Raw genomic sequence first — 23,246 nt, forward strand, 5'->3', positions numbered from 1 at the left:
AATTTTTGCCGCGATGGTTTTTAATTATTTACTTATTTGTTCGTTTATTTATTTATCTGTATGTTTATTAATATATTTACTTTTTTTACTGAATCATTTATCTCATTTTTGTATACAGTGTATGTAGTATACTGTGTTCAGCTCTCCTCTTTAAGGGCTTTACTTGGCTGTCAAGAAACACTAAGCATCATGTGCGAGAGTCGAAAACATCTGCTCATCGATCATCAGTGACCGGCATCTCACAATATTTAAGACAATACAGTAATTCCTGTTCGACCACTGATCTACTATGTAAAAAATTAGGAAAAACTACAGCATTTCTGCCGACTAGTTGATTCAGCAGGTAACTGATTGTCGTTCAAACCTAAACTTTTGGCCGAATTTTTGGGAGAAGCGGCCATTAAAGGTAAACCACTCGCCAACTTTTCGTTAAGTTCTTCCACCATTGTGTTAAAAACAATGTCGACGTTAGGGTCATTTTTCGCGCTTGTTTCAACGAACGAAACCCCAATGTCATCAGCGAAATTTTTTGCCACTTCATAATCAACTTGTCTTTTACCTTCCAGATCGCATTTATTTCCAACAAGAAGTCTGCTTACTCTGGCTCCTGCGTTTCGTTCGACTTCTTTTAGCCATTGATCGATGTGCAAAAAACTTTCCATCCAATTGACGTCGTAGACCAAGATGATTCCATGCGCGTTCCGGTAATAAGTCGCCGAAATCGAACGAAAACGTTCTTGTCCTGCGGTATCCCATATCTGTAATCTGACAATTTTTCCATGCACATTCATGGTGCGTATTTTGAAGTCTACTCCTATGGTGCTTATAAAACTCTCTGTGAACTTGTCGTCTATGAAGCGCATCAGTAGACACGATTTTCCAACACCAGAGTCGCCTATCACAAGGATTTTGAACAAGTAATCGTAATCAGAATTCATTACGAAGAGATCTCTGTCTTGTCTCTGAACGCAGTCGTTAGGGTTTGTCGTTCATCTGAACCAGAAATAACTGAAAACTGAATAGCTCTTAACACTGGCTTCTTGCCGATTTATATGCCGGCTGTCAGTGAATATATTTTGCGGTCCAGTGCCACAATATAATATGCACACATGCAAATTTATATAGCCCAGAGGCCCTTAAAAAGAAGATCATTTGAACCTTATATCCTCCAACTGATTAACTCCTGTGCACCTCCTAAGAGAGATGGAGAGCCTTAACCCTTGGAAAAATCCTCCTGACATTGCATATTTTGCTTTTTTATTTGCCTACCAAAACGGCCAACTATCATGCAAGGTAAAGCGTCAGTACTTTCATGTCGATGTAAATTCTAGATTTTCCGTTCTAGTTGGTAACAAAAGACCTCCTCCAATTCCCAATATTAAAGCTGCAAAATATTAACTTGGTCAGTCTGAATCCCTACTTTTCATCTTTTGTTATTTTTAATAATAATAACAATGATAAAAACACATATACGCACTTGGAATTTACCCAAAATGTTGAAATCAAACTGTATCTGTCCAAAAATTAAAAATTTTTCCCTTTTTGCATATAACATTTGAAAGCCATATTCCTTCCACAATTATGTATTGAATAGTACTTTGTCTTTCTCAAGAATTTTGATTTTCCAATGAAAGCTTTCGAAAGTGTTTCTTTACCCATTTTACAATGTCCCTTACTTCCAATACAACACTACACTTTCCTAGTGGTTGCGCATGCAGGTTACAGTTTCACCATACTCCTTGAAGACAAATATTTTTAATCGTAATCTCTCTTGAAGTGATTGTCTTGTTTATGAGCAAATATCGAGCCTTTTTATTATTCGTAACAATCGCAAGTACTACCACTCAATCATGAAAAACTGCAACATTTCGGCCAGTTACTTGTATTAACCGGAGTACTGTCTTTCAAGCTTAAATTTTCACCTCCACCATCGGGAGAAGTCAGGGGTGACCCAAGCTTCTCTCTTAGTTCTTCCGCCATTGTATAAAACACGTTGTCAACATTGGTTCTGTCCTTTGCGCTTGTTTCAATGAACGAAATCTGAAGTCTTTGCGCGAAACTTTTGGCCACCTCGTACTCAACTTGGCGTTTACCCAACAAATCGCATTTATTTCCCACAAGAAGTTTGTTCACTCCGCCGCAAGCATATCTTTCTATTTCTTCCAGCCACTGATCGATGTGTAAATAAGTTTCCTTTTCATTCACATCATATACCATGATGATCCCGTGTGCGCTTCGATAATAAGCTGTCGTTAGCGTGCGAAAGCGCTCTTGTCCAGCAGTGTCCCAAATTTGTAACTTAACGATTTTTCCCTCAACATTTATGGTCCTTATTTTGAAGTCCACTCCTATTGTGCTTATAAAACTGTCCGTAAACGTGTCGTCTGCGAAGCGGATCAGGAGACATGATTTTCCAACGCCGGAGTCCCCTATCAGGAGAAGTTTAAACAAATAATCGTAATCCGCATTCATCAGGAAAATATATAAGTACGCTTGACTCTGCTCGTTAAAGCAATATTTTTTCAATGGTTTAGTTGTAACTGCCTTATCTGTGGCAAATCATGAGCTAATTTCCATATCCATGAAAATAAAATTTCATTTGTCATGTTGGCTTTGTTGAAATTTTTAAGGGTACCTGCTGTTGCGCAAGGTGACGTCAGAAGAAAAGAGAGGCCACGTTGCTAGTATAATTATACGGGACTATGGGAAGATAATTGTAACTCTCATTTACGTAAGTTCTTTTGCTTGATTTGTGAGTGCAGGAGACACACAAGCTGAGCACATGCAATATTAAACGCATACGAACAACAACAACAACAAAAAAACAGATGTAAAGTCAAAAGAAAAATTAGTACTCTGTCATGACACCGCGGCTGTATTCACCGATTGATTGATTTTTTTAATTGATTTATCTGTTTATCTTTTTACTCATATAGGAACTCAGTCTGAATTAAAAATAAAAGAGGCAAATCAAATTTTGCAAATCCTACTAGAGGTGGTGAGAAATTAGAAAGTGACCTGTTGTGTTGCGTGACAAAGGCACCCTTGACATCTGTTCGAGCTTTCCTCGATGTCTCCTGGGAACTACAAACTGTTTTGACCGCCATTTTACATATTATCCAGAAGCGTAGATATATCTTGTCGATCCTTTCGAATGGTTCGCAAATGGCTATTGTAGTCTCGAGAAGTATTTGGTGTGTAAGTATGTCTTGAGTATTAGCTGCTGCGTATTACTTAGAAAAAATCTTTGTATTGCTGAGTTTATTATGTTGAGTAGTTCGACAGAAGCGAGTGACCAAATCTCTAAACAGGCGATCGCCTTGTTATCGCAAAGATATGCTTAAAAACCCTACAGCATTTTTTAATTTCGAAGGACCAGCACCAGATGTATTTTTTTTCTCGAAGTTTGGGACAAATGAAAGGTGCACACGTAATTTCATTTTATATACGATAGCTACTCGATCTTATTTCCCTACAATGTATAAGTATTGTTTATTAGTACAATCTGACTTTCAAATGCATGGAAATCTTTCAAAAGCATCCCCATGAAAGCCCTATTACACTATTCTCATAGTAATAAATTGGATGATAAGAATACTTATCAGATTTTTCGCATATTTACAACAACAGTTTCGAAGCTTATTTCTCTTAATAAAGGAATGATGACAGTTTATTTTTACCTTTAATATTAATGGTGAATACTGTTATTGTTATACAGCTGTTATCACTGGTATGATTTCAGACCGAATTAGACTCCACTTAGTCCCATTACCATCACAGATGATTAGAAATCAATCTAAGTGATATTATTGTTATCATCATGATAATTTTTGTAATTATTTTCTTTACCTTTACTATCATTATTATTATTTTTACTATCATCATTTTTTAAAATTATTACCATTAACATTATTATTGCTATAATTAGTACTATTATTATTCAAATTAGTTTTTGTTTCATTTACTGTCTTTACACTCAACAGATAAAAAGCCTGTTAGGTCTTGGGTAGACAGACTGTCCAGCAATAATGAACAGCAGAAGGGAAAAAGCTGATAAAGGCGTGTCTGTGGATACCTTCATAAAACAGAACACATTGCGCTCAAGTCTGAACCGAGAGATACGTGACTTCAAGGTTGTGTTGGATGAAATTGATGTTGGAAAGTGTATTCCATTGCCGGGGAATGTTGGATTTTCAATACAGTATTTGCCATCTGCTGCAAAACACCTTGGCAAGAAGAGAGTGGGTCATGATGTGTCAGGAGACTCCACACAGAGGAAATCTAGACGAATTTTGATTACAAGCAGGTGTTGTTCTAGTACCTGTCTTGGGTGCACAAGTGGAGAGAGATGCGATAAAGTCAAGCGACGTGATCCAAGGGTAAAGAACGCGGCGAGAATGAGTGTTAGCGCTGGAAGAAAGAAGAATCTTGCAAGATCCCATCCTGGTCAGTAGAGAAAAGGATATTTTTTAAAATGGACTGTACTATTTTCCAATTGGTTAACTCAATTGTTTGACCCAGGATTTAAGCGCACTGTGGTTCTTCTCTCTTATTCTATTTACGAACATGACGCTATCGACATATGCTGATCTAAGCAGTATGCAGGACGCGTGTCATATGAACTTCGTTATAGGCTTCGCTCACCTTAGAGTCTCTGTTGCTCGGTAGTAGAGCATAGGTGCGCGGAATGCGAACCTCTGATGTTCGATTCCTCACGGGGACTCTGAATTTTTTCTTTGTCCCACGCTCGTGACAAGACGAAAAATATCTTTCTCTATTTCTTTACCGACCTCAAAAGTTACCATCTCTCTTATACTATTTACTGTGGTTCTTCTTCCCATTCAATGATATCTTTTGTTGATTTAGAATTATTTTTCTTACTTTACATTTCTATTCTCTCTTTTCTCTCTAGGTTCTATGCCTGTTGCATTGAATAAAGGTAAAGTGTCTTCAAACATGTCTGCAGACAAAGTTACTTGTTTCCTGGGAGGGGGAGAATTGCAGCAGCCAATGCACATGGCAACACCGACTTCTCAAGTGGCCACTCCTTGCCTTAAGCTCTCATCAGGGTTGGTAACTGGCAGTGGTGAAAATTCCAGCCATTCAGATAGTAATCAGCGTTACGCAGTTCCTCCTGAAATGCCAAGCCGTCCGTTGAAACAACAAAGATCCTCTCATGGCTTGTTATTACCTGGGATAATACCTCAACAAGCGAGTAAAAATAACTGTAACCGGACATTTTCAGCTACGGCCAATGAAGAATCGTCTTTTTTTTGTGTTTCTTCTGAGGCATCCAATTACAGAAAGACGTCAGCATCAGATAGTGTGCCTCATAAGGTTCATGATGTAGTTACTCAAATAAACACTGTAAAAGAGATGAGTTCGTTGTCTTTCAGTAGTCCTAACATGTACCATTCGGCAACTCTGCGACCATTTCCTAGTGCTGCGTCTCCAAACGTGAGGACAGTAAAAGTAGAAGACGCCAACGCACAACAGTACTATTCGCCATCCTCAATAACCACGGCTCATTCAGGAAATTCTTTTGTCGCGCCATCGAGCAGCCCAAACATGCATCCTTCGAGCAATCTGCGTCCAATTCCTAGTGACGCGTCTTCAAACGTGAGGCCTGTCAAATTAGAAGACGCCAACGCACAACATTACCGTTTGCCTTCCTCAATAGCCACGGTGCAAACAGGAAATCCCATTGTCGCGCCTTTAAGCAACCCAGATAGTCTGCAACCCTTTGTTAGAGCAGCCTCTCCAAACGTGAGGCCAGTAAAAGTGGAAGACGTCAAAAAACAACAATGCCGTCTGTCATCCTCAGTAACCACGTTACGTACAAGGGATTCCGTCTGCATGCCTTTGAGCAGCCCCAAACTGTTTCCTCCGGTCGATCTGCGAACATCTCCAGATATGACGTCTTCAAACGTTAGGCGAGCAGTAACCACGGCACAAACAATGTACCCTATTGTCGTGCCTTTGAGCAGCCCAAGCATGCATCCTTCGGGCAATCTGCGACCATCCCTTAGTGTGGTGTATTCAAATGTCAGGCCTGCAATAACCACGGCACATACAGGGAATTCCATCGTCGTGCCTTTGAGCAGCCCAAACATGCATCCTTCAGGTAATCTTCCACCATCCCACAGTATGGCGTCTTCAAACGTCAGGCCAGTAGAAGTTGTCAACGCACAGCAAAGCCGTTTGCCACAATCAGGAAATTCTGTTACTGTGAATACGGTGCCGCCTCAAACACCCCCAGCAAGTCTCCAGCGGTTTTATCCTCTAGTAGCAATCCCTTTCATTCCACCGTCAGGCTGGCAGCAACCTAGCATTCAGTGTGTTTCTGTGGCGCCACAACCAACTCCTGTGTATCCCTTGGTGCAACGTCTTCATTTTGCCACTGTGAGAGGGTCTTCTATGAGCAACAGCGTTGATATTCCTGAGCCATCTGCTCAGTCAGTCAGCAGCAGTCTGAATCAGAACAGGGCTACCCCCGTCAACACGGACGCTGCTCCTTTAAGGAATAGTCATAAGGAAATATTACCAAAACCCTGGACTCAATTTCCTCAAGGTGGAAGTTCAAGCGAAAGAAAGAAACAACTAGACCAGGCATGTGATCAGCTCACTCGTTTCTTGGATGTAGTGACAAGACTGAGCAAAATTCGTGGTGATTTTGGTTTTCTTGTTCAATACTATCGTAGGACATGTGAACTTGATCCCTCCAGTGCGATAATCATCGATAGTGTAGAGGCACTCATACATTTCCTTAACATCGCGGAGTGTAAGTTGAAGGAAGAATCCCACGTGCTGCAAAATTCTTGTCAGTCGTTGCAATCGCTCATTAAGAATTACCAGAAGAATATTCGTACTGAAGGAAATAACTATCAAAAACTCTTGGACACCAGACTCTGCACAGAGAAAAATATTGACTCAATTAATGAAGACAAAGCGGCAGAGATAAAACGAGATTGTGATGAGATGAAAACAGAATTGAGTGAGCTTCGAGTGAAGATGGCAGAGCTCCGAAAAGAAAAGGATGAACTGTATGAAAAATGGTTAAAACTGGCTGATGTATAGAGACAGGAAGGCTTTTTTATGCATCAGCTTCAAACAATGGGAAGTGGACTGATTCATTGTAACGTAAAATTGGCTAGGAAACCTGCCTATTCTCGCGGGCTATGCAATTTACGTTTATATAGCGTAACTTTCAAAAACGTTTTTCAATCGTAACTGTAGTTAGTAGATCAAGCAGCTGTAGATAACTTTTGCAATTAATGGGCGCAAATTAGTAAACGGGCAAAAATAACTCCATCAGGATACGAATATCTAAGACTATATAGATGGTTTCAATGGAGTGATGGCTTTTACGGCTAACGGTTAAAATTTTGGCCAATTTTGGGCTAACGGTTGATATCTTCCCATTGTTGTCTCCAGAAATTGTTTTACGGTTGTTTTCTTTTTACGACTAACATCAGTATCCGTATTCTCCTTACTACTCCCTAGACATTTCCAAGGGTTCTGTCAAGGAGAATTTGTTCTACTATCAAGAGCTTCTTTAGTTGGTGATCATTTCCTTTATTCTCATGACCTTAATGTTTGATTCAAGGGTGATGTTGTAAGGAGAATCAAGATGTTAGTCACTCTTACGGGTTATAGTGTTAAATTTGTCAATTGCTTACACCTGACGGCTAATTTTTGGCTGTTTTCCGGCTCGCGGTTAACCCTATTGAGACCCTCTGTAAACGTGTTTTTTTTCTTTCTTTGTGAGAATATTTCTATCATCGAGATTGCTTGAACGATACTTAGAATTTTTTAATTGTCTGCGATACACTTTGGTTGCCCTGTATCGCCGGCAGGTTAACAGCTGCGTTTTAATTTATGGAGCATTTTTGTACCCCAAAGAATGGGATCGATATCAACTGTTCGTTGAATCCTATAACAGCTTGCTCAATTCTCTATCCTGAGCTCAGTTGGAGCATCAAGTACAAGTCTTACTTTACCATTTCCCCCTCATTTTTTGAAAAACCGTACAAACCTTGATCGTCGAAAACATCTTGATTAGTTGTTTCTTTCCCCATCTGCCATGAATATACAGCAATAATGATGAATCCGAAAAAATTTGTAACAAGGTACGCACAATCTTGCCAATAAATTGAAATCCAAAAGCTAATTATTTCTTTGATATAGTGCAAAGAATCAGCAAGGTAATTTGTCCACCCTCCCCACTTTTTTTTTTTTTTTTTAAACAATACGGTTCACAAAGTAATAAATTTCAGTCTGCAGATCTGCAGATTGAAGTTAAAAATTTCCTAGTTTGCTGAAGGAAAACATCGGGCTGCAAATCAGGAAGAAAACGTTGAGATGATCCTTCAGTGTAAACTGAGCCACCGCACTCGCAGACTGTCTCAAGGTTGTCAGTTCTTATCAATTCTTTTTTTTCCTAGGCAGGACATTTTAACCCACAGCCAGCCTTTCGGAAGTATGTAACTAAATCTATGCTCTATTGTAGTATTACAGTTTTAAAGTTTTACTTTTAAAGTAGAGGGATTCCATTAAAAAGATTAAGAAATGATAGATTGAATTATTCAGGACGAAGATGATAATTTAAGAAAGAAATCTAATAAAAACGTCAGCTAAATTGAGATCTCGCCAAAGTAAACTTTTCTTGGTAATTAAACCACGTGCCCCACAAACTTCCGAGTTTTCTACGATCGTACGAACTCCTTGAAGAAAGTGTTGACATCTAAGTGTTGGCAACAGAACAATTATTTTCTCATTACGTAAGATACAACTGACCGTAAACATCGTATAACGATGGGGAGCTGATGAACGGAACGAGGCCATTTCCGTTCTCACAGCCGGGACAAGTGTTCTCACCAGTAGGAATCTTGTTCACTTTTACGAATTGTCCAAAATACATACTTGCCTACACTGATGTGCTTCCAATTCCTGTTTTATTGTATCTGGCCCTTACACCCGAAGATATACAATGTGGACACATTGCTTCACGGACGTTATGTTTCAAAACACTGTCTGTTTGCTCCATATGAATTTTTAGACAAGGTAAGATCGTTAAGCAGTACCATGTGGGTTGTGATAAGACACACGCATGCGCCTTTTTTCACTGGCTTCCGCGACGAAATCATTCGATCAGGCTATTGGAGGGTTCGCGTGACAAAGTTCATTAATAGTTTAATTCTCATGACAGGCATCCTTGAATTTTGTAGGGTTTTCATAAGTGAAAACAAAACTCACGAGAATTTTGTATGATTTTTTATTTCAATTTAGTAATCTAGCTCAAGGATGAAATGAATAGAATGTTTGGCATCAGTTTTCAGGCTTTGCTTCCCGTGATAAAGAACCATAAAAACATACTTCCGCAAAGGATTATCGAGAAATAACCTAACGGTATAGGTCGGATCAAAGCTTTTGACGCCGACCCAAAATTAGCGAGAAAACAACATAGAGAGGGTTGCAGATGAGGTTTCAACCGATAAAATCTTTTGACATTTTTACATCATCATATTAGGTCAACAAGAAACTTGTGAAGGTCGCTTTGATGGTTACCCCAAAGTGGAAAAACAATTATTTTTATCGCACAGAACTTTACACGTCTGCATTCGCGACTTTGGTCGCGGATAAACGTTTGAATGCGATCTCCTCTTACGGGGCTTTAAATGCCTAATTAAAGCAGAGAAAAAAGCGATCAGCCTCGAATTTACATTAATCTTCCTTTACCTTGTTTTATTAGGGAAGCAGATCTCAGTTTTTATCCTCTGTTATGCAGTTGCGTTCGCGCTGGCATTTATGCTTTTAGATCATCGTTTCCGTTAGATTAAGAAGTCTGGTCACGAGATATCGGTGAACCTTGGTACGATCATATTACACCTCAGCAACATAATATTCCTTGAACGTTGCTTGGTGCTGTTCTTTCGGAAGCCACTGACAAACCATTCATACGGCTGAAGTGAAGGATAAACATCTCTGCAAGGTAATGTACAACCGTGTCAGATTTTAGAATTTATGTATTTAAGTGTTTGGTAAAGACGAGTGCAGACATTAGATGACATCGTGTTGTACGAAATGTTGGTTGCGATTGATCTCGGCTAAAATTAGAAATACCTTTGAGTGCAAATATTGCCCCTTAGGTCACTAAGAACAACTAGAAGAAACATTTACAACAACCTCGGCTTAACTAGAAAACCACAAACTTAAACAGTGAAGTGTGAAATGTGAAAGTCAAAGGAAATGACGGCGATCTCTTAACTCGCTTCCTAACTGTGTAATGCAAGATAAAACTGAAATAGTTCTCGAGGCCATTTTCAACTGACCAACACCAAATGTATTTGAATGCCCCAAAGAAGGTTCACCTCTGTAAACTTTGCCTCTTTTAAACAATTACATACACCGTTCAATTAATTGTTTTATGTTTTCATTGGCGCCTTGGGTCTTGGATAAGCGACTGCCCTTTCCGTGCCATAACGGTTTATTTCGTAACGTCCTCATGTTAGGGTATATCAATCGCACGCGCGTCCTAGTGCTCTGGGACTCTAACTTAGCGCACTTACAGAATCATGATCTCGGTGTTTGCATATGCGAACGTGATGCTCCTTGTGCTCGGAAATACAAATGTAGCGATCGTGGTGAGTTAGTATTGCGGCAGACGGAGTCAAAATTTTCAGACAGTCGTGAAGTCTGCAACATAAGCGGTAGACTGGCGTGCGCGCACTTTATTCTTCTTGTCATTCGCGACGATTGTCAATTTGGTCGAGTAAAGAAAGCTGAAATCTTATCGATTGTTGGGTGTAACTTTTGAGGATGGGATGTAAAAGGCCTGAGAATCTCGTGCAATTTCCTTCTCTTTGAAGAGGGCGTCGTAAAAAGTGTCCTAGAAGATCACATTTCACATGTCATATATGCAATATTACACTGCAACATTACACTGCGCGAAAATTATCAATCATGATCTCTTTGATTTATTTTTATTTCCGTCCGTTCCGCCGTCTTGAACCAAATAATGAAACGCAGACACCTGAGAAATCTTCGCCTTTCAAATTCAGTTCAGCTTATTTTTCTTTGGCTTCTATCATTTAAGAAGTGGGTTTACAAAGATTAGATTGAGAACATTAGCGTCAAGAAATTTTGTCGTTTGCAATTAATTTGCTCTGTCGAAAGGTTTTAGGTTAATATTTATCCAATTATAAAGAACAAGATTAAACATTTATTGCCCCATAAAAGTATAATCTTTTTGTGGCTTTAATATGATACTGCAAACCATAACAATCTTCAATCATCCTGATAAAAAAGAAAAAAAACATCTCCAGAAACGTGACTGAACTAAGTAGGTTGCTTACTTCAAAGATTAATTACAATTACGGATTTGGTTGGCAGCTGTGCACTGCCTCGTATTGCTGTAACTGAGATGGATGTTATTGTTGTTAAAGAACTTTTCTTCGCCTCGGTAGAAGAAGATCAAAGATATAGGATACGTCGATACGATTAGAGACATAATTTCTCGAACACGAGCATACAACGTGATGTGTCACCTCAAGCCATATTGTGCTGAGTTCTACAAAGTGAAACGTGGTTCTAATTTCGACTTAACGCCAGACAACAAGGCAGAAGCTGTTGTCTCTATATACTTTCATGTGCTCCGGTTAATTGCACAGTTGAACTTTTGGGTCTAAAGATAAAAGTCTGAAAAAGCTGTTGTCTAGCAGCTATACTAAGTGGCTGAAACGCAAGCTAGTTTCTCAGCGTGTACTTGCGTACCGAAGTGTCCTAAACAAAATATGAAAATCATGTGTAAACAGGAGTATTTTTCACAAAATTTCGAGTACCCGAACACATGTTTTACTAAAACAACACGTTTTCACCATCTTGCTGTCATACTGAAATATTTTCACTCATTTTTTTAAGACTGATATTGTTCAGTAACTAAAGCCAATAAGTGCATACCTGTGTACTGTGAAAATTGCTTTTAAACTTCATTGACTAAGTTTTCGGTTTCGATGAAACATTACAGTATTTTTAGTTTTCAAACGGAAACTTGAAATGTCACTTTCATGTTGGAATGTCTCTTGTGATGTACAATCTTTTCAAGTCTGTGTTGGAGACTAAGCTTAGCTAAGAACAATTCTTTCGTGTGTGTTTTTTACGTAAACGTTTGAAACTAATCCTTAAAAGCCACCACCCAGTTATGACTACCTGTTCGAAACTTTTTCTGCAGCTGCAAATCTCACAACATACTTGGTAATAGTTTTGAATTATTTGCGTTTCAAATAAACCAAAGTTAACAAAATAAACCTTTCCTTTTAAAAACACATCGAACACATGATACATTGTCTTCTGATACCTCAAAATTCGGAGTTTTTTTTTTCTAAGTCATTTGTGGCTGTCGCTCAAAGACAAAGCTAAAACCGAAGTGTATCTCTCCCTTGCTCTCTTTGGCTAATTTGCGTTTAAATTTCTGTGAGGCATTTATCCGTTGTGTTCTTTTACTCAACTGTCTCAGGAAACTCGATATACTGAACCTTTTCATAACGGACGGTGAACCCATATAGTAAACGTCTTCGTCAATCTAAGTAGTAAACACGACGGTAAACACCTAGTTGTATCGAAGACGTCTGGCCTGTCCGCTAGTGTTTTGTTAAATCAGTGATACATTCACAACCTTAAACCGGAACACATACTTCACATTGTGTTGCATTTTGCCTACTGTGAGGGTGACAAGGGCAACCTTTTCCTTTGCATTGCCCACGCTCCTCTTCAGACAATCTTATCACTTGTATCAAAATGGTTACTCGTCGTTTTCGTTAAATAGAAGAGAGAAAAGTTCCTTTGTTGGAGCCGACTGCTTAGATTTTTTGATAACTCCTTGGTTGACTGAAAGAGAATAAAATTTTTGGCAGACACATCGAAAAATTCTAAGTATTTGAAATGGCCAAGTTTACTGTCAGTAACCTCTGCCTGGTGTCTTGGATTAAGACAAAAAGGATGAACTCATTGCTCGACAGGAGCCGTGTGTATAAAATTGGAACATTGAAGAAATGCGTTGAAACATATTGACTTTACGAAGTATTTTAAGATCCTTAGGTTAAATAGTGATGATGTTCAAATTTCATGCCAAATCAGCTGAAACATGTTAAGAAACGTGACTAATTATAGAGGGAATTTTAGCTTTGGCGATGTGTGCCAAGTTTTCAGCTTAAAGGTATATCTCGCTTCTTCTTGGTTTCTCACGCAATACTTACGTCAATGCACCGACAAATCTGACCTTTTGTGGGAAATTGTAAATTTCGGGCTTCATGTTGCTCAGGATGTTTTGGCAAATCGGCTCAGTGTCATTCTCATAGGGTTTTGTGAATTACTGGAGAATTTTTTGTAGAGTTTTAGTAGCGTATCCGGTACCTCCTTGGAAACTGAAAAGTCCTCGAACTGTTTTAAAACACGCAAAGAAAAGCTTGAAAAATAAGTTTCTTGAAAAAAAAGGCTCTTTCTCACCAATGACGTAAATGAAAGAAAACTAAAACTATCAATACAATGATAGTTTAGGAAGGAATAACAATGAATGGTGATGAAAGTAAACAAATATATTGCTTCATGATCATCATCGACTGACTATGTTCCTTCCTAACTAAGATCCTGCGAAATGTTAAATTTACAGCCTGGACGATTTTCATAAACTGTCTTAGAGAGGTGGTTCGCTAACTTCTCTATCAAAGCCCTCTCAACAGATATTAACAGTTACCAGCCTTCTCTCACTAACGACTTGTTCTTAAGGAATCGAGTAGAAAAAATAACTTTACCAACTGACTAACCGCAACTAGCGATCGCATCCTGAGTGTGGCGACCCAATAACATCACTGTAGAAGTTTAGTTCCCATGAACCAGACCTAACACATTGGACTAACAAACAACCCCCCGTTTGACTCTGGTGTTGACTTCCGCTCAGGATGTCGATAACATTAATCACTGTCACCGGCAACAGTAAAATGCATCAAAGTACAAGATCGTCTACTCAAAGTATTTCAGTGCTTAGATAACCATTAAGCAAAACTCAACATCCTAAAGGGCCGTGGGTTCAACGAACGTGAATCTAAATGATTTTCCTCGTTAACATAAATCGGTTTTGAAAATGGCAAAGAACCCCTATATGTTGTTTCTCTTTCCCTTGTCTGTTCCTCAATCGAGAGCTGTCACATGGAGGAAAAACTTATTGATGCCTACAATTAAAAACTTCCTTTTGTCACAGGTACTGCTGACATTTTTGTCATGAAAAGAGTCAGTGTTTCCGATTTTCTTGAGAGAGGGGAAGTTATTTGAAATGATACATAAATAAAGAAGATGTTGTCCTCAAATTTTACCTGTGAATCTTCAGGCTTTTCTTAAATCGTCAATGAAAACTTCGCTTAAATTCCTACTCCGTTATAATAAAAGAAACGTTGACAACATTCACAAAAACTTAGGAACTTATTTCATTAAGAGAAGGCTTTTCTTTTCAAAAAACAATTGCGATGAATTGGGACGAGTAACCGTTGATTATATAATCATTTTTGCGCTGTTTTCCTCTCGGGTTTTTGTTTGTTTTTGTAGTTGAAGTTTGTAAAAGGTTAGGTTTCTTTCTATTTCAAAACAAGTCGTAAAAGTATTTTTTAATGAATTTATTTTGAATTGTTCCAGCAGTAGTTTTTGATTTAGTCCAAAGAATAGTGGGTTTGTTTTAGTTTAAAAAACGTGGCCAGTGGGCGTGCACAATATTTGTTAAGGCAAAAAGGGCTTATATTGTTCTTATGACCGCAACATTGCCCAGTTCGTTCTCGTCGCTCTTGTCTGAGTGATCCTAAAACAATAGAAATCCTAGCTGTGGGTGTCTGTCTGGTAATTTGAGTCGAGAGCAATCTTCAAACTCCCAGAACTACGTTTTCTGCCATAATTCTCTGAACAGAACATCAATGGAGGACTTTTAGTAAGTATAAAAGTCAATGCCACTTTTCTCTACGAACCTAGCTTAGGCAGCGATAGGGGGACAAGAGAAATTCATCCTTATTTAGCGTTTGTTAATTGAGTAAAAGTTTTTATCAGCATTGCTTCACTTTGGAGTTATATAGGTCGTTGCAAATGGGTATCATAGCCGTTCTATTATCGTCCACAAAGAAGTCTCGTTTACCTTCCTTCCCTATTGGTTGGTTTGATGTGTGACAGAACCCCTCGCTGTTGGTGCATGTGAGACGAAGCCCTCTCCCTGTCGGTACAACTCATAGCCCCACCCTTCATATCATTTTCTCGTTTGCTTCTACAATGAAAGCAATATTTGCCATCGCTTATGTTGAGAGGGGAAAATGCCTCAACTTACATTTGTGAAAAGAGTTCAAAAACTTCAGTTTTATAGCGTTGTTTTTCATAACTACTCTCTTGAGTATTTGATACTATCTTCAATTTTTTAACATATTGGAGTTTTTGATCAGTTTTGTTACTATCTTCTCGCGTGCGGGTATTCTTAGTCTCGACGAATGTATGATGCTAAATGGAAGCTTTTTTTTCGTAGCATAGAGATATTACTTTTCTTGCGATGTTAGTCTTCTGTTGATCGGTCACTAAAGGAAACCGAATCGTTCTTGAAATTTCATTTGTAGCTTTGTAGGAGGCTAAGGCTGGTATTGGCGGGGCAGACAACAGATGTGCTTGAGATTTCAGATCAACTTGTGCTCACTCCATCTATCTTTCTATTGTGCGCTTTCTATCTAAAGCAGAAAAACTTGTTTAGATCAGTAAAATAATATGTGAAGTCCGATTTGTGCCTTGTTCTAACACGGTGACAGGGTAACATTTTATCCAAGGGTAACATACATGCTTTGAACTAAAACCATGTTAAGGAACGAAACATATGGAGACCATTGGAAGTTTTAGGGAAAGTGGCGACGGAGACGTGTTTTAGGAAAGGGTCTGCGAAGCAGAAGAATGCTCCAGCTTTCTTTAAGATTTGTGGTATTATGTAAAATAGCTGTCAGATTTGAGAGCCATACAATTAATAGACTGATCTAAAGGGCGCTAATATCTCAAAGCTAAGATCTCCAATACTATAGGGCGGTGTTCATTTGTTAAGAATTGGCAGACAGACGGAAAGTTGATGGGTGTCAAATATATTAATCATTTGGAGATAACAAGATAATGGCTTTGGAAAACACGCTCTTATATTTAACCTTAGAAGTCAAATTGGCAAGGGATTAGCTGTGAAATGCCAGATACCAGAAAAGGCATTAGCAACGACTTGTAAGAAATGGACCGAAAGCTTCTGCTGTCTTGTTTTAATTGGGTTGTTGTTATATTGTTGTTTTTATTTTTGTTTGATAAAGATTTCTTCCTTTCAAATGTAGATTGTGAGGTAATAAGTATATCAAGGTGTTTTAAAGGACATTTTTCACTCCGTGAAAGGTAACAAGTTTTTCTTGCATCGTTGGGGAAAATAAATCGATAGTGCTTGCTTTGGTTGTATAAAAGAAAAACAAGATATTTATCCATAGGGAATAAGCGGACAGTGTTGATGAAGAAGCTATGGGAAAACCACATTTCTCCGTTAATGACTGTGTTATTATGAAACATTCTTACCAAAGGTGATTGTCAATTATTGAGTGGGATGGATGCTACTGGTTATTGTAGCTGGCTATGATATCCATGTGATAATTCTTGGATTTTCACGCCGCCGATTTTAACCCGCGCAAAGACATCACAGTAAGCCCCCCTTGTAACTAGCTAAGAAACACCTCTTGCAATTGGATTACATAGCTCTCTCTTTATAATCAGGTTTTGTTATTTGCTATTGTGGAGAGAAAGGAATGTGATTCTCGACTTTAAATACCTGTGGTGTTACCGTGAAAATTGGATTTTGTTCACCCACTGTGTTGCAGTAGACAATCTCAGAATTTGAACAATTTGTATCAGACAAAAAAGGCAGATATCAATTTTAATATGCTTTGGAAAGTTGTCCATTATAATCTGTATTCAGAGGAAGAGAATAATTTTTACATTAACAGCAAAATCTGCAAGGATTTGAGAGTTTTTGGTAATGTTTGCACTATTGAATAGGCCAGGTCACACATAAAATTATTAGAGGGAAAAGATTTTTGTTTCAAAAGGATAAACTTTGCGAACTTTGATCTTTGTGGTTACGTTCATCGTAAATACCTTCACAAAGTGGTGTTATGTGGGCTTAAAAGTTAGTACAAAATAACCCAAAATTATTTTCGCTCCACAAATTCCTGAATAATTGGGTAAAGAGAACATTTTTGATAAATTTTTTACCATCAAGTGGGACATTAAGACTCGCGGTAACTGCTGCATTACGTAAACTGTTTGCGAGAAACATCCTGTCAAGATTAATGTCGAAAAGCTTTTTGACCTAGTAACAAGTGGCATTTCCTTCTTCTTAAACTTGGTAATGTTTTAATTAGATCATTGTTTCAACCTTTGGCTTCACTGCTTGAAATTTCGTTTAACCTTGGATTCATTGAGCCACGTGCTCCACTGACTGGCTCTGTACACATTTCACAACGCTATCTTGAGCGATAAAGTAATTTTCCGCTTTTGTTAGCAAATGTTGGCCTTCTTTATTCAGTGGGGGCCCGTGAACACTGCAAATTAGCTGGGGGAAATCGAAACGACCCGGAAATGCGAAGCTATTGTAAGCTTAGGCGTAAAAATCAACTAATGTACAACTCCAGTCGAAACACACTATCGATCACAATAATCAACTTCTATGACCTCATTGTGTTCGTCAACAAACTAACCAACATCGTGAAAAAGCGGAACTAGCAAGTGCATTTTTATCGCGGTTTGATGTCAACATCTATATATTTGCAACTGGTAATTGCAACGCCTTTGCGAGATCACTCTAGATAGTCCTAGTTACGTTGTACGGAAAAATAAAAGAAAACAAGATGAACTCATTGTTGGGGTTTAATATTTAGTTACTGTGTCTGCGGAAGTTGGATCTAGTTTCGCACGCGAAACAAAGACTTAAGCACCGCCCTTTCTGGCGTGTCAAGGTTAAATATAATTTTGTATAAACACAATTCATCAAGCTGTCTTTTGGCTATTATCATCAGTTCTTAGTGTTTTTATAATGGTGCAATTTTATCCGCGCAAAATGCGAGCTATTAAAAGAATGCACCCAAGCGACTCTTTGTCTAGCTAGCACTGGAGAATTCGACAGAAAAAATGATTGAAGCTATTTAAATATGCAGCCGTTTTAAAACTCAATAATTGTTCTTGGGGTTTTCTAATGGCTCTTAGCACTGAATTTACGTCGATTAATAGCCAAGGTCGTTAAAATTAACCATTGTAAATTGCTTCTTCAGAAACTATAGTTTGCGTGACTTGGTTTAATGATATTTCGCGTACGGGGTTACTGATAGCAGGCGGTCGATCAACTTCAATAAACATCTTTGTTTAGTAGTATCTACTTGGTATTTCTCGCAGTTTAATTATGCAAATTATATGAAAATCATTTAGCTTGTATCTCTGGGAAAGCCAGGATTTGTGGCACTTGGCAGTGCGATGTTGTCGTCGATCGGTCAAATTTCCCGCTGGTTCCGATGTTTTTCCGCTTCTACGAACCCCACAGCTTAAGACATGGATCGCCCTCTCAAACAATACATTGTAGAGAATTGTATAATGCCTGTGTAAATATTCAAAGGTTGCGTGTCTTAGCGTATGTTTTTGGGAGAAGTGAAAATTATCCATCTAGAATCTGTAAGATCCGTTATCAGGGCTTGTCATTAAATTTGCCGGCCGATGACAGTCCAAGTCTTATCATAACACGCGAGTCAAATGGAATTTCTAACTTGTTTCCTGAACAAAAGACCTCCGCGTAAGGGGAGGGAATGCTCTGTTTTATATCTACCGGCGTGACTATGAACAAAACGAGTAAGCGGAGGAAAAGGTACAATTACTCGTACAACGCCTTGGCGAGTCTGTAGCCGTTGTATCTTGTTCGTGATATCTAGTTTCACGTGCGTACGTCAAAGTGTTAAATTGCTGTTTACCCAACGAAACTCACGCATGATAGTCATGCGAACCGTTCTAGCTGCCATGGCTATTTTCAACGATGGTCAGTAAATCTGACATTAAAATTTCTCTCGTTGTCTAGCCGAAATAGCCTGAAGCTGTTGTTCTATAAAAGCGCGAGTACTGAGCTCGCGAAGTTAGAAATAAAAAAACCACACTGACGTTTCAGACAAAGAGTCTTCGCCGTGTCAGTAAAGGGCGATTCTGGCCAATCACTCGCTCCTCGTGACAAATAAATGCAATCAGGCTGAACGTTCCTTAGCCCTGGAGCAATTTTTCAGTCACAACTGTTAAAGAGCCCTTGAACCTCGATTTGACAGCCGAACCATATATAGCAGTGGTTTCCACGGATACCCGACAGTTCCAACAGATTATGTCAAAGTTCAGCTTTTACAGACATGACACAGTTGATGTTTTTACATAGCGAGCTACTGTTTGCCGCTTCTGTGCTCTCCCCTCTGCCGCTACACGTCTACATATGCCACTTAGCTGCGTGAAAAAAAGCATTCGCGCAAAGGATTTCTAGTCGAGTAAGTGAACGCGAGATCTCGCGCTGCTGGGAACTCACTAATTATTTCCGCGTGCAATGATCTCTCGCTACTGAGCGATTAATCACAGGAACACGGGCCGCTCGCGAAACAGCACTAACTGTTGGATTTATAATTATATCCGTAGTCCTAATTTACCGGGTGGTATGGCCGTGGTCCCTGTTTCAACCTGGTGCACGGAGAAGACCGAACCGGTTGAGGAGCCGTCTGAAAAAAATGTGCAGCAAGTAGAGTGCGCAGTTTGTGGCGACAAGTCCTCTGGAAAACATTATGGAGTGTTTACCTGTGAGGGATGTAAGTCGTTTTTCAAGCGCAGCGTTCGCCGTAACCTCAGCTACACTTGTCGAGCATCGCGGAATTGCCCCATTGATCAGCATCATCGAAATCAGTGTCAGTATTGCCGGCTGCGAAAATGCATCAAGGTCGGCATGAGACGCGAGGGTACGGGTGAGAAATTTTCATATGAGTAGCAAATCCGTAAGCGTCACTTTGACTATAGTTGTGAGTACCTGTTGTAAGTGCATGAGTAACATGTTGAATGAACCTTTTCACCTTTTCACGACAGCCGTCCAGCGAGGTCGCATCCCTCCTACACAAGTACCTCAGCCAAGTCCGCAACACTCAGCGTTGAATGGCGCTGATGTTACAAACGGGCACTCGTTCCTTTCTGGATTCATCAGCTTGCTGCTTAGAGCCGAACCATATCCCACGGCGCGATTCCAACAGGGTCTAAACATGCCTTGTGGGATCATGGGCATCGAGAACATCTGCGAATTGGCGGCTCGTTTGCTTTTCAGCGCTGTGGAATGGGCAAGAAATATTCCCTTCTTCCCGGACTTGGCAGTCACCGATCAAGTAGCACTTCTGCGTTTGGTTTGGAGTGAATTGTTTGTACTAAACGCCGCCCAATGTCCGATGCCTCTTCAAGTTGCCCCTCTGTTGGCCACTGCTGGTATCCATTCGAACCACATGTCCCCAGATAGAATGGTGACTTTTATGGATAATGTAAGAATCTTCCAAGAGCAGGTCGAGAAGTACCGTAATCTCCATGTGGATGCAGCAGAATTCGCGTGTCTCAAAGCTATCGTCCTCTTTACATCAGGTGAATGATTTGAAAGGATACAAGTTTTAATTTCAGGCGCAACAATTGTAGCTACAAGTGGTTTTCTAATATATTTTAATATTTCATAACTGCCAGCGAAAATCAGCAGATCTTGATCCATCGACCGCGGCAAATTAATAGTAATGCTGTTTGGAGTGTGTTGCCCGCCTATCTCTCCGCTAAACAACATCAGCTCAAGTTTGCAATGTCACGAAATATAATTGTATTTTCGCAGATGCCTCCGGTCTGACAGATCCGCAGTACATCGAGAGTCTGCAGGAAAAGACACAATGTGCATTGGAGGAGTATACAAGAAATCAGTATCCAAATCAACCCACTCGCTTTGGAAAATTGTTGTTGAGGTTACCATCTTTACGAAGTATCAACCCTTCCATTGTCGAACAGCTTTTCTTTGTGCGTCTCGTGGGTAAAACGCCAATTGAGACTCTGCTTAGAGATATGTTATTGTCCGGAACGCCTACAAGCTGGCCTTATCTTCCTTGTACATAAGAAGCATGACACGGAGACAAATTGGCGTTGCTTGGCCGGTCGCCGCGCCGCACTTGCTGTTCTTCCAAAGAACACTAAACGTTTTCGTCTTGTTCCAAATTTCAATGTTAGGAAATCACGGGCTTTGAGCCTTTAAAACCTTTAGTCATCTTCATAGTTAGCGAATTATAGAGGATATTTGTTGTACTTTGAGAAACGTATAGTATTTTACAAGTATTTGCAGAGGACAGAGAATGGAACGCTCGTTCCAGAGTGAAACTAAAAGGTATGATCTTTGATATAGCTACGTAGAGGTTCGAAGTAAACTATGTTATGTAAATAACTTTGTCAATTGTAGACGCCACGCGAGTCTTCTCACTAAGGCTCGTGGTAAGACAGGTAAAATAGACTTTCTATAGAGGTTCTATAGTTTTGTTTTTCTTTCATCGCCGTTCGACAGCGACGTAGCTTAGCTATCTGTTAATGTATTTCATTCCCTCGAACTGTGAGTTCGTCGTGTGTTTGATTTTGTTATATGAGCCAAGAAATTGGCCATGTTGCTGAGAGCAACATCATTGTACTAGTATTTTCTTTACTGTGTGTCCAAAACCTGAATGTCCAAGACATCATCACTGAAATTATACAAAATTAAAGAGAATTTTTAGGAGAAAAAGTGGTGTGGCTTTCCAGAATTATCTTCCAAGGTCCATGCAATGGAAAAATACATCGCCGCAAGCGGTAATGGTAATATCACATGCAGACGTATTTTTCGTTCATAGTAACTAAATATGAAATCTGGGTTATTTGGTTTGGTCGACATAGGTCAAGATATCTCTTGCCTTATAAATAACAGAAACAATTCGGTCATTTCTGGTCGTATTACCCGCCTTTATCGAAACGGTTAAGCCGAATTTATTGGACTTCTTTTCACGCCGATAAAAATATTCCACGTCGACTGAACGAGCTATTTGGAAGCATAATTAGACATTCCAGAAACTATTTCACGTTGCATTAACATGAGCGCAGGCTCTCGGCTTGTCCAAGGACCTACTCTCATTATTTCGAATTTAACCGGATTAAATAGCCGCTCTGTGCGCGGAGAAAACAACCGATAGGCGTGGAACCTGTCCTATCGTTTTCCAAAACGAAAAGTGCTCAGTGTAAACAAGCTCTTGTTTTCAAAAATATTTAGGCGGTTAAACAATGCTAGCTCCGGTAATAAGTCTGGTTCAAATTTATCGGTAAATTGTGCTGATCTTTTTGTGCGTGTCTGTTGGTCGATTTGTAACTCAGTTTCTGTAACTAGCGAGGCCAATTTTCTGTGCAGGGGCTTATTTTGAGTGTTATGTTTTCATCTTGGTATTTTGTCCGTGTTTCAGCTCCAAGTGACAAATAGACACAAAGCTATTGCCTATGGCTTTCTCTAAAGTTAATATCAGTTGGCGAACTGTCACCCTGAGTAAGAAAAGAATAAGCTTTACATCACCAGAGGTGACTTGTACTATTGGCGAAGGTCGGGAGAGTTTGGTGGCGTAATCTTTTGAGTAGCAGTATTTATATTACGATAGCCCTTGTACACAAAGGGAAAACGGAAAACTCACCGCAAGAGAGCGACCTACGTAAATAATTGCTTTGACACGGAAATGCCCTACTCACATCTCTTGATATTTATTTTATTGGTGTACAGAAGCTTGGGAAGTTACAACTAGATTATGAGGTCAAAGCATGTAGTTGTATTATCGATATCCTACAGTGTTTTTGTCGATTAAAAATGACCTCTACTTCGAGAAGACGGATTCTTGGACATATTTGTTTTCACATAAGCTAATGTAGAGGTCGGATTTTTCCTTTCTCACAAGAAAATCTTAATCTTCACCGCTTGTCAACCGACTTTGTATCCGCAGATTTTGCGTTCTTGGCTATATTCGCGTCAAGTCCTAAAACTCGGACGTGAGTCGCGTATTTGCACAGAATCATCAACTGTCCGTCGATCGTTAACTTTGAAGACAGAATGCAATTCACTGTTACACATCAAAAGTGAC

The 23,246-nt window shown here is 39.3% G+C and overlaps 3 protein-coding genes and 1 pseudogene across 10 annotated transcripts; 2 read left to right on the forward strand and 2 right to left on the reverse strand.

Annotated features, from left to right (window-relative positions):
- Positions 1-43: 43 nt before the first annotated feature.
- On the reverse strand, positions 44-1,232 carry LOC113672666 (uncharacterized; annotated as a pseudogene). Its single transcript, XR_016185645.1, has one exon. The product of XR_016185645.1 is annotated as an uncharacterized LOC113672666 (transcript).
- Positions 1,233-1,417: 185 nt separating this feature from the next.
- On the reverse strand, positions 1,418-9,772 carry LOC113672667 (ras-related protein ORAB-1-like). The gene is made up of 2 exons (XM_027188987.2): positions 8,797-9,772; positions 1,418-2,429 (listed from the first exon to the last, which is right to left on the reverse strand). Exons 1-2 carry the CDS (start codon positions 8,918-8,920, stop codon positions 1,849-1,851), a joined length of 705 nt encoding a protein of 234 aa, XP_027044788.2. The 5' UTR covers positions 8,921-9,772; the 3' UTR covers positions 1,418-1,848.
- LOC113672661 (uncharacterized) lies at positions 3,063-8,165 on the forward strand. 4 transcript variants are annotated; one of them, XM_027188977.2, is made up of 3 exons: positions 3,063-3,198; positions 3,984-4,446; positions 4,913-8,165. In XM_027188977.2, exons 2-3 carry the CDS (start codon positions 4,029-4,031, stop codon positions 7,075-7,077), a joined length of 2,583 nt encoding a protein of 860 aa, XP_027044778.2. In that variant the 5' UTR covers positions 3,063-3,198; positions 3,984-4,028; the 3' UTR covers positions 7,078-8,165. The 4 variants fall into 4 exon arrangements, with proteins under 4 accessions (XP_027044778.2, XP_027044779.2, XP_027044780.2 ...); XM_027188978.2 differs by having other exon boundaries at positions 3,073-3,194; XM_089203041.1 differs by lacking the exon at positions 3,063-3,198 and adding an exon at positions 3,301-3,422.
- A 146-nt stretch (positions 9,773-9,918) lies between the features above and the next one.
- On the forward strand, positions 9,919-21,877 carry LOC113672662 (COUP transcription factor 1). 4 transcript variants are annotated; one of them, XM_027188981.2, is made up of 4 exons: positions 9,919-9,991; positions 19,741-20,060; positions 20,179-20,715; positions 20,951-21,877. In XM_027188981.2, exons 2-4 carry the CDS (start codon positions 19,760-19,762, stop codon positions 21,223-21,225), a joined length of 1,113 nt encoding a protein of 370 aa, XP_027044782.1. In that variant the 5' UTR covers positions 9,919-9,991; positions 19,741-19,759; the 3' UTR covers positions 21,226-21,877. The 4 variants fall into 4 exon arrangements, with proteins under 4 accessions (XP_027044782.1, XP_089059192.1, XP_027044781.1 ...); XM_089203066.1 differs by having other exon boundaries at positions 19,741-20,054; XM_027188980.2 differs by lacking the exon at positions 9,919-9,991 and adding an exon at positions 19,326-19,595.
- The last annotated feature ends 1,369 nt before the right edge of the window (positions 21,878-23,246 follow it).

Source organism: Pocillopora damicornis, chromosome 4 (genome assembly GCF_964200805.1).
Source record: "Pocillopora damicornis chromosome 4, jaPocDami1.2, whole genome shotgun sequence".
Classification (NCBI taxonomy): Eukaryota; Metazoa; Cnidaria; class Anthozoa; order Scleractinia; family Pocilloporidae; genus Pocillopora; species Pocillopora damicornis.

Bases quoted from the DNA above. Each gene is read 5' to 3' on its own strand.
- LOC113672667 (XM_027188987.2), bottom strand. From the start codon at position 8,920: ATGTATTTTGGACAATTCGTAAAAGTGAACAAGATTCCTACTGGTGAG. The intron at 2,430-8,796 runs GTCAGTTGTATC...TTCTCCTGATAG, and splicing joins ATCGTTATACGATGTTTACG to GGGACTCCGGCGTTGGAAAA.
- LOC113672662 (XM_027188981.2), top strand. From the start codon at position 19,760: ATGGCCGTGGTCCCTGTTTCAACCTGGTGCACGGAGAAGACCGAACCG. The intron at 20,061-20,178 runs GTGAGAAATTTT...TTTTCACGACAG, and splicing joins CATGAGACGCGAGGGTACGG to CCGTCCAGCGAGGTCGCATC. The intron at 20,716-20,950 runs GTGAATGATTTG...GTATTTTCGCAG, and splicing joins TATCGTCCTCTTTACATCAG to ATGCCTCCGGTCTGACAGAT.
- LOC113672661 (XM_027188977.2), top strand. From the start codon at position 4,029: ATGAACAGCAGAAGGGAAAAAGCTGATAAAGGCGTGTCTGTGGATACC. The intron at 4,447-4,912 runs GTCAGTAGAGAA...TTTTCTCTCTAG, and splicing joins TCTTGCAAGATCCCATCCTG to GTTCTATGCCTGTTGCATTG.